Below are 15,885 nucleotides of genomic sequence, written 5' to 3'. Positions count from 1 at the left end.
GATGGCCATTGTAATGGTAGGGGCTTGGTGATGGCCATTGTCATGGTAGGAGCAAGGTGATGTCTGTTGTTATGTTAGGGGCATGGTGATGTCTGTTGTTATGGTAGAGGGCATGGTGATGGCCATTGTAATGGTAGGGGCATGGTGATGGCCATTGTTATGGTGGGGGGCATGGTGATGGCCATTGTTATGGTAGGAGCAAGGTGATGTCTGTTGTTATGGTGAGGGCATGGTGATGACCATTGTAATGGTAGGAGCATGGTGATGTCTGTTGTTATGGTAGGAGCAAGGTGATGTCTGTTGTTATAGGAAGAGTAGTGGTGTTATAGTAGTAGTATGTTGATGTCTAATTTTATGGTAGCAGTAAAGTAATATCCATTGTTATGCTAGGAGCAAGGTGTTGTCAAATGTTAGGGGCATGGTGATGTAAGATGGTGCCCATTGTTATAGTAGGAGCAAGGTGATGTCTGTAGTAGTAAGATGATGTCCATTGTTATAGTAGGAATAAGGTGGTGTCTGTAGTAGTAAGATGGTGCCCATTGTTATAGTAGGAGCAAGGTGATGTCTGTAGTAGTAAGATGATGTCCATTGTTATAGTAGGAATAAGGTGGTGTCTGTAGTAGTAAGATGGTGCCCATTGTTATAGTAGGAGCAAGATGGTGCCCATTGTTATAGTAGGAGCAAGGTGATGTCTGTAGGAGTAAGATGCCCATTGATATAGTAGGAATAAGGTGATGTCTGTAGTAGTAAGATGGTACCCATTGTTATAGTAAGACCAAGGTGATGTCTGTAGTAGTAAGATGGTACCCATTGTTATAGTAGGAGCAAGGTGGTGTCTGTAGTAGTAAGATGGTGCCCATTGTTATAGTAGGAGCAAGGTGATGTCTGTAGTAGTAAGATGCCCATTGATATAGTAGGAGCAAGGTGATGTCTGTAGTAGTAAGATGCCCATTGATATAGTAGGAGCAAGGTGATGTACTAGATAAAGGTGATGTCTGATAAAAAAGTATATGCACTGATGCACTATAAACAAAACTTTCATTTTGAAAAAAAATATTTTATTTTTAAGATGTACATGAAATTTACAATATGGACGGATTAACAACATTTGATAAATTTTCTTGCTTTACAATGTAAAATAAAACTAGAAGTTCTCAGAAAGTCATCTCTGTTGACTTTCAAACCCTCTTTTAAGGTAAAAATGAATTCATATCACAGAATTGTTTAAAAAATGCTAGAAGTAAGTTACAAAGCCTTCAGAGCTTAAGACATCCTTAGGTGATGTCCGTTTTTAGCAGTGAACAACCCTGTAGCTAGAGTTAGGTGATGTCTGGTGTTTTTTTTAAACAGACAATAGTACAACAGTTGACCAACCTCTAGAATATAACCCATAATTAGATTATACAAGTGGACCACACTCTAAAATACAACCCTGAGTTAGGTGATGTCTTGTGTTTATAGATTTAGGTAATAGTACAACAGTGGACCACACTCTAGAATACAACCCTGAGTAAGGTGCTGTCTTGTGTTTCTATAAACAGAACACATAAATTTAAACAAGAGTTAGGTGATAGTAAAACAGTGGACCATCCTCTAGAATACAACCTTGAGTTTGGTGATGTCTGGTGTTTCTATAAACAGACAGTAGTACAACAATATAATCAAGAGTACTACTTGTGACCACCTTCTGGAAAACATCCAAGAGTAAAATGATGTCTGGTGTTTTTTTACCAGACAGTGTATCAGAGGATATCTTACAATCTGTTATTTCAATTAAAAATAATATTCCTCACTTTTCACAAATTTTCTAGATAAACCTTAACCTTACCTATACACAAATAGGCATATTTCACAAGAAAAACCGAAATAATTAACAGTACACAATATATATAAATCATATTTTACATTTTATCACATATCTCTATATAAAGAGATTGTAAAGAGGTTAAAAAATTGTATGTTTACAGGGGACACCTTACTACTAGCATGACATCACTCAACATTGTTAAAGCTACAAGAGACATGACCTTACTACGAGTGGACAGTTCCACTAAAACTAAGTGTTTTATGACGTCAGATTTGCCAAGATCTATCAGCTTTTGCAATAGTAACGTCATTAAACACATTCTTTTAGTGGAATTTCAAGTGCCATGGACGATCCTCTCAGAATTGGAATATTGCAAATTGATGTCTCTGATATATATACAAATTTTAGAAAACCTCTTTACATTCCCTTTAATAATTTCAAATCGGCCTCAATTACCTGTGATATCGTACACAAACTAAACTGATTAAAAGCTGTTACATTCCTCAACATGAATCTGGGATGAAATATGACTTTTAAAAAATACAAAAATATATATATATATATATTAAACACAAAAAACTCAAAGAGCACTAAGTTTGAAATCTCAAAATTTTTGAAAAAGTATCACCCTGTTTCTGAAAATGAATTTTTTTCCCAAAAAATAAGATTATCCAAAAATGTTTAATATTATATTCTGTAACAAGGTAACAATTTATCATTTGTCTCAAAATAATATAATTTGTAAATAAAAATAAAAATGTAGTTAAAAAGATGAAATGATAAATTTAACAATTTTTTTGTTTGTAGCCATGTTTTCAATTGTAACCAGTGGCAACTCAATTAGGGATACAGGGGGTTTGAACCCCAATCTATACCACCACTTCATTTCTAACAAATTGTCTTAGACCAATGGGGGCTTGCACCTATGCCCTTCCACAGAGCTGCAGCATTTTGAATCTTGATCTCAACAGTTGTCCTCCATTGAAGTAAATCAATGTGCCCCCTTTTTGTACCCTAATTTTTGGGATACTGGCACGGCCACTGATTGTAATATAATATTCAGCAACCATTTTATTTCTATTACAAACTTAACATTAATACAATTTAAACATTTGTAAATGAAAAGATTTGATTGGATTGTACACAGATACACAGAGCGATTACAACCAATCAGAGGCCTCAACAGAAATGTCTGTGAACACAAAGCCATAATGTTTACTGGTGTGGGCTCTGATAAGCTGTATTTTTGGCATACCATCCAATCAAATCACTGCATTCATACAAAAATTTGTGTATACTCATATTTTAAAATTTGTTCTGTTGGGTCAAACCAATGACACGATATAAAAAGGGGAAATAAGCCACATTAAAATAAGGTAATAAAAAACATTTCACATTAACTACCGGTTGATAATGTTCACTTACAGCCATCTTTTCACTTTTTTAGAATCAAAATATAACATCTACTTTTTGCACAATTCAATAAAAGTGTGGTAGTTTATACAAGAAGTATACAGCTATGTACATTTAATACTATTAATACTTAAGCTTAAAAATAATTATTGGCAAGGATTAATTAAAGAATCACAGAAAAGTTTTTAATAATTATATTACATCATATATTATATTTACAAAATGGAGGGACTGGTTTCACACACAATTAAGGGTGTCGGAAAATATAAAGGGCACACCCCTGAAATGGAGTTGCAATAAAATACACAACTTTGTCTGCTTCAAAATGGAGCACTTAACATAATCTAAAATGACTTCTGATGAACGAAAACAAGACCTTTTTTCCAGCAGACGTGATTCTTGATGATTACCTTATTTGGTTCCACCTACAGTAAATAAGGCTTCGTAACTTGGCAGGCCTGTTGTCAACGGGGGCAGACGACCTTGGAATACTGGAGCTCGATTGATATCAGATCCATTCTGAAAAAAAAAATGACTCTTACTTTTGTGCCATAACAAATAAGTTATTAATACAAGCTTAGTAATTAAAATTAACTTACAATAAAGTTATTAATACAAGCTTAGTAATTAAAATAAACTTACAATAAAGTTATTAATACAAGTTTAGTTATTAAAATTAACTTACAATAAAGTTATTAATACAAGCTTAGTAATTAAAATTAACTTACAATAAAGTTATTAATACAAGCTTAGTAATTAAAATAAACTTACAATAAAGTTATTAATACAAGTTTAGTTATTAAAATTAACTTACAATAAAGTTATTAATACAAGCTTAGTAATTAAAATTAACTTACAATAAAGTTATTAATACAAGCTTAGTAATTAAAATTAACTTACAATAAAGTTATTAATACAAGCTTAGTAATTAAAATTAACTTACAATAAAGTTATTAATACAAGCTTAGTAATTAAAATTAACTTACAATAAAGTTATCAATACAAGTTTAGTAATTAAAATAAACTTACAATAAAGTTATTAATACAAGTTTAGTAATTAAAATAAACTTACAATAGAGTTATTAATACAAGCTTAGTAATTAAAATTAACTTACAATAAAGTTATCAATACAAGTTTAGTAATTAAAATTAACTTACAATAAAGTTATTAGTACTAGTTGCAGGCTGAGATTTCTCGATGGGTTCACTGTGAGTCTGAGAGACGACAAAAAGCCCTGTTAAATCTGGACCAGTACCATTAACCATGTTATTGGATGTGACAGAGTAGGGGTAGTCCTGAAATTGATTTGGTTCGTTGTTTCTTTGTTCGTGTGTGCTGGCCTGTTGTTCAGGTCCATTTGTCATTGCAGCAATCTGAAAACACAACACAGTTTATTGAGGTAGGCCTATAACTGGAGTTTACTGTTCTGGAAAGACTCTGCTGTCTGGACTCTATGGTGGTTAAAGCATTCAAATTTTATGACTTTTTATATCCTGCTGTTCTGTCACCTTGGCCAATAAAATGAATGGAGTTTTACATCCTACTGTTGTGTACCTTTTAACTCTAGTTTGGTAAATTAAAGAAATGCTACAATTGAGAGGAGTTTTAGATTTTTCAAACTTTTGTTTAAATCTGTTCCAGAATACAGTTTTGTGTCCTACTGTTTTCTATGTTACTGTTCAAATGAAAATTTGAAAATTGGACATCTTATACCACACCATGAATTTAAAAACAAAATCATTCACAACTGAAGTTTGAAATAATTTGAAATAAAAACAAACCTGTGAAGTTCGAACGTGATAGGGAAAATTACCATTAGCTGCACCTGGTCGCGTTAAAACCTAACAAAATAAATAAATTAAAATAAATCAAAATAAATAATTTGAAGCCATGCTTATATAGAGTACTTTCTGTCCATGAAATACAGGGTTATTGCCCTTCTCTCATATCTTGAGTTATTTCCCTTACCTCATATCATTATTAAACAAAGATATCTACACAAATTAATTTTTTTAAAATGAAATGAAATGAGATGAATGGAGTTTTACATCCTTCTTTCTGCACCATGTGAGTTTTATCTTTGAGAGAGAAATTTTATGCCAATTGTACAGCTACACATACAAATATTGAATTCAAAACCAGTAAAAATAATTTTACTCATGAATATGCATAAAATATACTTCAGCAATAAAGATCTAAACATGCCATGCAAATTAATTGAATTGTAAAGAAGATTTCCTAACTTTTATGTGCATTTATAGATTTGCTACATTCAAATTTTCAATCAGATGTCTGTGGTTCTTACAATTCAACTATAACTTATTAGTTTATGATGGGGCTATCGCAAAAGTTCATAGATATAAGTAGCAATTTTGTGATAGAGATGTCATATATAGTCAAGTATTTCTATATCTACAGGGACCACAGACATCTGACGGAAAATTGGAATGGTGCAAATGGATGCTAGCGGTGTCCCTGACACTTATAACGAAGTTAGATAATCTCCTTACAACCCCTTTATATACAATCTTGTGGGCGCTTGAAAATGGTGAAAAAAATTATAATTCAAAGCCTTTAAACTAGCAGCCATAAAAAAAAAACTTCACTCACCAAGAAAAAGAGATGTCCAAGTAAAGCAATCAGCATTTCAACGCCATTGACTGTCTTTTCACGAACCCACAGTTCCAGAGCATGCTGAGCTACCATGATTATAATAGGACCAGCCCAAAACCTGGAAAAATTCAACGATCAGTTATTATTTGATAAAGACTGGCTTTATATGGGACAACGGCAAGTGCATCAATATCACTGTATTTTATAATGAACAGTTTGACTAATTCTATTTCTCCTCTTCTCTTTATATGTTGAGGGTAATTAATCAGCTGAATACTGGAGGCTCTCCCTAATCAATAAGCAGCGATCAGAAAACATTTTAATAAATCTTATATTTAGGATCTATAGAGTACAAGATCAAGTTCATTATGCCTATATTCCAACCCAGCATCTCCAAGTAATTGTGGACTTCTTCATAATGTCAAGGCATTTTTAACTCTGTCTAAAACCTTGACATCAATAGGCACTTTCCTTGTAGGCTATTTTTTTTTTCATTGATATTCCAATGAATGAGCCCCAACATCTCCCCCAAAAAAATGTGGAGCCGCGGTTGCTCAATAAGTTAGACGCTTGCTCGCTAACCTGAAGGTCCAGGGTTCAACCCCAGTATAGGTCGAGATTCCTTCTGATTTTTCAACCCAGTTAGTAATTCAGGCAAGAGGGGCTCACATGGAAAAAACATCTAGTCGTTCGGATGGGACAATAAACCGAGGCCCCGTGTGCTACAGGCTGTGCGCGTTAAAGATCCCTCGACAGTTGGAATTCGAAAAAGAGCAGACTAATGTCTTGGCACAATTTTCTTAATTGCAACCTGCATGGCGTTGCCCGTCTTCATTAGCCCACGTGGTGCAGAAAAGTAGGAAGTAGAACTTGTTTCATTCATTTTGTTTCCCCATGAAATGTGATAAAATTCACTCACCATATTGTATAGAAGATAAAGAAGGGATAATAGAACGCCCCTTTACTTGGAAAATTCTTCAGGGTGAAAAATATGGCATACAGGAACCACAGCCAGCCAATTAGTCTCATAGCAACCAGCCCGTATCCAGGGGGACTGTCATATAGATACAATACTTTACCAGGATCAAATAACTATAACAAAAATAGGATTTTTTTAAGCAGTTTTATATATTGCGTGGTTTATTTAAGCCAAACCTCGGGCTTATTGTTAGACACATCGCTAGATTTAAACATACATATACCAGTACTGACTTATTATTTCACCACCAGTGGCAATTCTCTAAAGAATTATGTAGAGAGGTCCAGTGGGGGCCAAAATGACCATGCCTTTTAGAACGCAATGCTGTGAAATTTGGGGGACCAGCTATAGAAAAGCCACAACACCACATGAAAAATGGCCAGTAAAGGTGCTGCTAGTGTTTAACGGGTTAAGGATAACTTGAAAACCTGAAATAAGTTGACTCACCTCTGCTTCCCAAATAAAGAGTACAGCATATACAACAATATATATACACATAAACACTGTTATTTTAATAGCACCCTGTTGACTGAGGCGACCCCTAGTTATCGTGTACCCCTTCGCCATCAATATCAACATTAATAAAAACACCAACAGACTCGCTGCACCAAATATACGAGCTGGAATAAAAATTACAAATCATGAAATAATTTAGAATCATCAAATGAAATGAAATGAGCAAAATGATATGCATGATTCTTTTATTCCAATAAAAATGCACATCATCTTGTAGTTATTTAACAATACAGTTTTCTCAGCTTGCCTATTATTTTTTAAAATACTTCTCTGTTAATGATTTTTGAAATTAGTTGCATTATGGTTGTCTCCCTTTGATTGACAAAACAAAACAAGGATGAAAAACAACCCTTTTAAAATTAAAAAATATCAACAGAATATCAAGGAAACAGGGAAAATTTCCTAAAAAAATTGTTCATTGTTTCATCAACGGAAATAAATACGAACCTGTCAGGACAGTTTTAGGTTGCGGGTATCCACTGTCACCATAGCGACCATAAGCAATACTCAATAACAACAAGTGAAACGTCCACAATCCTAGTGACACTATATACATTTTATAGGTGGTGTGGAATAACTGACGATTCTTTAGATGGACTGGAATAAAAGACAGAGAATGTGAAGGTTGATTCGATATGGCCCTTTCTCCCATTTAATGCAAATTGGGATTTGTTGACTATGAAGTCATTTTATGTTTTTCAATAAACATCATTAATGGGAGTTACCTTTCTTTGATACAGCAGCTTAGCCAGACTTGATTGTTTGGAGTGGCAAGTAATAAATCCAGAGGGGCAAGTAATATATCCAGAGGGGCAAGTAATATATCCGAAGTGGTAAGTAATATATACGAAGGGGCAAGTAATATATATGGAGGGGCAAGTAATATATCCAGAGGGGCAAGTAATATATCCGGAGGGGCAAGTAATATATCCGGAGGGGCAAGTAATATATCCAGAGGGGCAAGTAATATATCCGAAGTGGTAAGTAATATATACGAAGGGGCAAGTAATATATATGGAGGGGCAAGTAATATATCCAGAGGGGCAAGTAATATATCTGGAGGGGCAAGTAATATATCTGGAGGGGCAAGTAATATATCCGGAGGGGCAAGTAATATATCCGAAGGGGTAAGTAATATATCCAGAGGGGCAAGTAATATATCCGAAGGGGTAAGTAATATATCCGGAGGGGCAAGTAATATATCCATTGTGTATGGTTTTTATTCAATGTAATGAAATTGGTAGGTTGTCAGAATTTTTTCAGTGGGGTAATCCATTTCCCCCCTTGACCACCTGTAGCCACAGGTCTGACAAGACGATCTAGTGACGAAAAGGGGTTCAAAATGTTCAACTTACCGGCTACGACGATTGATAAAAATACCATGATTAAATAACCAAGTAAAAACGCTATATCTACTGGTAGGATATCTGAAATAATGGGATATTGATGTAATATTTTCATCACCTTAAAGTCAGCTAACCATAACATTTTTACACAAGAAACAACAAATCAACAAAACAAACAGTAATCATAGGCGTAGGGGACATATCTTTTCTGGCAGTAATCAAATAAACCTCGGGCAGACAAGTAGAGTTTTCGGGTGATGCTCTAAAAATAATTAAGTTCTCCTCTTTGTTTCTTCATCCAATACCACACAGTTTCCCTTTAAGATTGGATGTTTGTGGTTTCTGCAATTCCACTAAAAATAAGTGTTAGATGACGACACTAATTGTGAAGGGCCTTATGTGATAAAGCATATTTTGCGATAAGTGACTTCACCAAACACTTAGTTTAGTGGAATTGCACTTACCACAGACATGTGATTGAAAATTGAAATTCTGCTAATTGATATTATCAGTGCCCCTGATACACATTAAAGATTTTAAAAACCTCTTTATAATCTCTTTCAGATCATACACAGAGAAATAACTTACAAAATTCATCAGCAGAGAATTCGTAAGTGAGCAATTCATCTGGTTCACCATTGGTCAGATGCATGTTATAATCCAGCTTCAATCCATTCGGCTAAAAATAGAAACATGTGCATCTTCATAAAAGAGGTGACTAGTTAGCTGAAAGCAGACGTTAAATGGTCATCTACCAAGCTATGAAGTTGACAAGTTGACAATTCCAGTTGTAGAATGATACAGGGTGTTCTAGAAGAGTGAGATCCACCACACTAACAGATGGATAAAGTGAAGCCCACATCTATAAAAAAAAACTGAACTGAAAAGCTTAAAGCTCCTGAATATTTTAAACACAGATGTTGGAAGTCTGAGATGAGCTCTATCAAGACAAGAAATATACTGCAAGGCAAAAGGCGTTATATGTAGGGTGGGCCAAAAAGAACGTCCCAAAGTTCGACAGGTAATATCTCAGCTGTTGGTAAACTGATCTCTTTCAAAATTCTCAGAGATAGACTTCAGGATGTTGTTACAGTACTTGTACAATTTTTTTTCCATGACTTTCATATTTTCAGGGTTGGACAAGCACATCTTAAAGTCTATCTGTGAGAATTTTCAAAGAAATCAGTCTATCAACAGCTTAAACACTACACCCTATCCATCTATTATACATCAATCATATATATATAAGTAAAGACAACGAAGTAAGTCAGTGTAAAATGGATTTCAAGCTACAAAAAGAAGCAGTAGAATGTTAAATGAGTTTATTGACCACAGAACATGTAACTGCCAGTGTCTGTCCAGATGTATCAATATTTTCAGATATGACCTTTCTTTTGCCCTTCAATGAATCTATATCTATATAGATATCATTTCTTACCTGTCCAGGTTTATTCTCGCATCTAGACAGGGCAATAAACCACCAGCGTTCACGAGATGAACGAAATGTTCTTTTTCCACTACAGTTATAAAACTTGTAGCCATTTTGATCCATGAGTTTACACCCTGAACTGGAGGCTGCGTAGTCCTGTGAATCATCAAGCTGTATAACTTGGTGATTCTGTACACTCAGTTTACTATACTTCACTGAACAATTCTGAAACCAACAAAAATAGAGTTTTACATCCAACCAGTAGCTTATTTAGGGGCCATCAAGCTGTTCTGTATCTTATTGGACTGTTGAAATAAAAAGTTTTACTTCCTACTGTTCTGTATCTTATTGAACTAATGAAATGAAATGAAGTTTTTCATCCTACTGTTCTGTATCTTTTGACTTTTGAAATAAGAGTTTTTCATCCCATTGTTCTTTGTCGTATCAAGTTTTACATCCAGTTGTGCAATCTCTTTAAATAAGCCTTAATCAGTTATTTTTACTTACTGAGACAATTTCTTTGTACTGAATTAGAAAATGAAATGGAGTTTTACATCCTACTTTTCTGCACCTAATGGGCTTATGAAGACAGATAATGCCATGTACCCAATAAGAATGATGAAACATTGTTCAAAACCCAAACAGCTAAAAAATATCCCTTATCAACTATTTTCCCATTTTTGGTCTGAAAAATTGACTTACAGTATTAGTTTTATATACAGCCTGCCATTGACCTGGTTCATCATAGTACAGCAGAATTGATTCCGGGGCATATTCCTGAAAATACATAAAAAAAACGGGTAAAGTTAATAACATGGAGGCTAACAAGTCAAGCTTGGATTAGTGTTTAATTCCACTTTTGTAGGGCATTGATACTTCAAATTCCATATTCTTGAAATTTCTTCATGACCAAAAGGGACACAGGATATGTTAAACTTTCCTTTCATACCAATAATAAACCTATATTTTCATTATTTGCAAAATTACTGCTATTTGAATTTTTGGATAGGATTGAAATCAAGATTCTTCTTTTTACACAGATTTATCAAATATCTAAACGATGTAAAACCATTGTTTAGTAATTTCAATAGCGGAAGAGGGCCTAATCCTTGTTTTAAGAACTTCAATGATGGTAACTTTTTTGAAAATATTTGGATTTTAAATTTTTTTTCATCCAAACAGTCAGCTTCCTCTGTGTTTAAACATATACATTTCTATATATTTATAAAAAAATTCAATGTAATGGCTCACACTGTCACTATATGTGGGACTCGTTCCCTTTCCTTTTGACCAACAGTACAATACTCTCAGAAATAGGAATAATTTTTTATCCAAACAAATCAGTAATAGTGCTTGCAGGACACTGTGAAATTTGGGTATTCAAATCCATGTGTGTCAAGAATTATCTGCGTTTGAATGTTAAAAAGATGACTCATCTTTTCTTGAAACTGCGCCATATTTAGGAAACACATACATAGAAAAAGTGAGTAAAATTTCTAGTTTCAAATGGGCCTATATTTGAAGAGATAAGGCGATTTTCGTTCAGTTTTAGTAGTTCTGAAGATTATTTACATATATTCAAGACCCAAGTAAACCCTGAAAATGGTAAACATGACCTTGGTGAAAGAGTACCCAGTCCTATTCTACCCCAAAAAAGTTGTGTTATCATGTTACTAGGCATATATCCTGATTGAAGGTTCAAATCTCCTAATAATAATATATATCACATGATTTGGGCACAAGTCCAAAATGTTTCATAATATTTTTTATTTCAATACAATGTGTCATTATGTGGGCCTACAGGGAAAGTTCAACCCATGTCTTATAATATACCCTAACAAATACTTAAAGTCATAAACAATTCTAGTGAGTACATTCAATATATTCTTACACAGTGATAATAGTTAAATATATTTTTAAATACCACAATCACAATCTATACTTCAAAGTTATAAATTTATTCTATTTTTGAAGCTTATATGACATGCGGATGATATTTTTGTAGGTACTCTGTTTACAGACAAGATTTATGGTCAGTTGTGAACTTACTGTGTGTTGAAATCAACATGCACTTCTCACGCAGAACAACATATCTACACTAAAGTCCATCAATGTCAACCCCTAGTTATGTTTATTTATCGCAAACTTTAAATCGATTGGCTCGTAGCGAAAATAATGAAATTTTCTCCGTCATTTTTCTCAAGGTCGTCAGCGATTTGCTTGGTTGTCATAAACAGTCACACTGATACACATTTATTACAAACTAATCCTGGCCACGTATTCTCGAAACGATCTTAGTGCTAGGATTTCCTAGAATCAATGTTAAAAGATAAGAACTTGGCGCTAAGATCATTTCGAAAATACGGGGCCTGGACTGTAAAAACTCACTCAATAATCACATTCACTGCACTACTTATATATAATCTTTACCTCCTTCCCCCTTGGTAACAAATCAAATGAGGTAGACATCTGTCAGGTTGTATCAGTGAAAGTCAAGATGACAAAATCAATAAAATAACAGAAGATTAGATCACTACTGACAGCCTATGTAAATGTCAACCTATCACAAGCACATTCTTATACCTTGACTGTAATAGCCCCATTTCTTGTATCACAAAAGTAAAAGCGCAACCAAATTGTTTACGGTCTTTCAGTCAAGCACTCTGATTGGCTGTATTCTGTAGCATACAATCCAATCAAATCGCTGCATTTATGAACTGTAGGTGGCTATTGCAATCAAGGTATATGTCGGCCATATTGGATACAGAACGAGGGTCAAAACGCAAACAAACAACGCTAACGTTATGTCACTGTAGTAAAATCACCACCTTGACGTCTTTAAGGCCTACTTCTCCAATCCCACTAAATCAAAATCAATGTGCTCTTCAATACAAATTCACCAGAAAATCAATTGAAAATCATTTAAATATTTAGTTTAAGAAAACTTGTTATTTGTTTGTTATAGTTTCGGTCTAGTTGAGACAAAAGAAACATGAATAATTAGTAATAGAACTAATAGAAGTTATATAACACACACCAGGCTACGATATACTGTAACTTGAAGCCTTAAAGGGATAGGTTCCCCATTTTTTTTTATCAATCGTACCTTAGTCTCAAAAACGATAATTTTTTAGCAAAGCCAATCAGTAATAGTGTTCAGCACTCACGGTCAAAATTTTAATCTTCAAATCTATGTATGTCCAGAATTATCTACGTTTGAAAGTTTAAAAGACGAGCCATATATAGAAAAGATATCTATAGAAATAGAAAGTGAAATTGAGATATTTTTAAAGGAATTATAAGATTTTTGTACATTTCTAGTACTTCTGAAGACATTTAATATATTCAAGACTGAAATCAATTCCACAGAATTATGCATCTGTCCCCTTAAACCATTTAAACTAAGAAAGGTATTGTCAAGCAAATTGATGTTATCTTTATATTCATATAACAGTATTTAGGTCCGAGACCCATAAATACAATAAATAAAGTGCAATATTATAATGTGAGATTGAGATTTAAAAATCCCAATAAAAGCACTGGCCTAGGTCACAAAACAGAGATGTGAGGATGGAAAGATGGCAGTGTTTTTAAATCGAGTATCAATAGAATAGAATACAATGTATTACATTATTTACTATGTAGTTTTTAGTAGGGCTGGGTTTCGATTAACAAATTGAGATTGGTTATTGATGGCACATTACCGATCAATAATCAAAAAAATAATCAAAATAATTCAATTGAAAAACCCTGTAAATACTAAAGTAAAAAACATGCCAAAATTCTCAATTCATGGGTAATTTTTGCGTCACAGAATTGTATTCTTGCTTTGATCGGTTATTATAGTTTATTGTGGGTATATTATGTGCTGAGATTACTATGGTACTTGTTAACAGGTACAGTGGAGAAAACGTAATTTTGACATTTACTCGACTGTGAAATTTGATTATTTCGATCATTTTACCCAACCCTAGTTATCAGAGTCCCTGATACACGTTAACAGATAAGAAAAACTCTTTAAAATCTCTTTAAACATTGTTGATAACAGGAAATTGATTTTTAGTATAAATATCATGTTATCAAAATACTGTATTCTATATATAATAATAGCTTATCTTTAAAATAGCCCATGTTAATAACCTACACTAATTAACAATAACGACCTAATTAATTAACACATTATACTCAGAGTTTACTGGATTCAATTCACCCTTTTTCACATAACATCTTTTTATACGCCTATATTATAATGTGTTCGTATATTAACGTCGCATCTGTCCGTCGGTCGGTCCATCCACAATTGGCTTGTGAACGCAATAGAGACAACAGTTTTTATCTGATTTGAATGAAATTTGGTGTGATCATTTATATTGATGAGATCTTTGACAAGTTTAAATTTGACTGTCTTTCAATGAACATTCTAGAGTTATTGCCCTTGATTTATGAAAAACGCCTCAAAATTTGTTTGTGAACACAATAGAGAGTACAGTTTTTATCCGATTTAAACGAAATTTGGTATTTGATTTTTCGATCAACGGAATTTGAGTTGTTACCCTTGACTTAGTAAAAACGTATGAAATATGTTGGCGATAGAGGTGACAGTTTATGTCAGAATTTTATTAAATAATGTGTGTTTGTTTAACTCAACAATATCTTGCACAAATTAGATTTTTGGTATGATTTGACACAGATAGGTGACCGCCCTTGATATACTGTAAATGTGTCAGGAAAGTGGGCGTATCTTGCTAGGCAACCACTTGTAAACTATAAAGACATTTAAAGAAACACATCCCTTTTGGAAAAATAAATGTTTTATTTTGGCATAAGTTCTATTATGTCCGAAAAGCAGGCATATTGAATACAATATTACCAAACATTAATATACTTGTGTACAAAGAGATAACAAATTTCTACACAATTCCTGTTCAAAAATTGATAAATCTGTGTACAAAGGGAGAAGGAATTTCGACAAAATTCCTGTTATTTAGTAGTGTGTCATTCTCAAATAATTCCCCCCCCAAACTTTTGAAAGGGCACTGGAAGCATCATGATAAATAATCCCCCCACTCCCAATTTTTTAAGGTCACTGGCAATATCAAGAAATATATTCTTACCTTTGGATAAATAAAACTATAGGTCAGTTCTCCTCTTTTAGTCACAAAACAGAACCTGGATATAAACATCCAATTCTGAAATTATAGAAACATCAATAGTTAATATACACAAAGGTCAAAGGTTAAGTGCATCCAATGATATAGATTATCCATAACGTCACCTTCGCAAAGGTCTTATGTGATACATGAAAATTTTGGGTGTCCCTGATAAGCTTAAATAATTTAGAAATCCTCTTTACAATTACTTTAAGAATCTATTCTCTATTAATCTGTTTGTTAATTCTTTAATCCATTTGGGTCATGCTTGCATACATTGCTTGATAGCAGAAGAAGATATAGGTTTGTAATTGATAGAGATAGATGAATACGAGCTCTATCAGACATTTTATAAAATATTTAGGCAACTATAATCTTAATATAAATATTTATTACAATTTCCATAGATATTAATGTTCCTGTTGGAACCATTAGTCTTCTGATATTTTCAGATTCTGAAGAATATGGACTTTGATTTCATATATTCCAAGTATGTTATATTATTCAAACCAGCTGAACAAACAATACTCTCTCACTAGAGGTTAAGCCTGTATGCCTGTGCCTCTGCTTTCGTAACTACAGTGTTACAACCTAAAATTTGATATATTCATGAAGTACAATCGCATACTAT

At 33.4% G+C, this 15,885-nt stretch overlaps 1 protein-coding gene across 1 annotated transcript; it reads right to left on the bottom strand.

Annotated features, from left to right (window-relative positions):
* Window positions 1-4,541: 4,541 nt before the first annotated feature.
* LOTGIDRAFT_213289 (hypothetical protein) lies at window positions 4,542-15,296 on the bottom strand (the record flags this gene model as incomplete). The annotated part of the gene is made up of 11 exons (XM_009051031.1): window positions 15,219-15,296; window positions 10,807-10,881; window positions 10,114-10,329; window positions 9,264-9,339; window positions 8,685-8,756; window positions 7,777-7,926; window positions 7,261-7,433; window positions 6,754-6,926; window positions 5,832-5,952; window positions 5,003-5,062; window positions 4,542-4,594 (listed from the first exon to the last, which is right to left on the bottom strand). Coding segments are annotated over exons 1-11 (1,236 nt in total), but the record flags the coding sequence as incomplete, so codon positions are not given.
* Window positions 15,297-15,885: the final 589 nt, after the last annotated feature.

Source organism: Lottia gigantea (genome assembly GCF_000327385.1).
Source record: "Lottia gigantea unplaced genomic scaffold LOTGIsca_16, whole genome shotgun sequence".
NCBI lineage: Eukaryota > Metazoa > Mollusca > Gastropoda > Lottiidae > Lottia > Lottia gigantea.
Note: the sequence above shows the minus strand (reverse complement) of the source record. Positions and strands in the feature narration are given on the sequence as shown.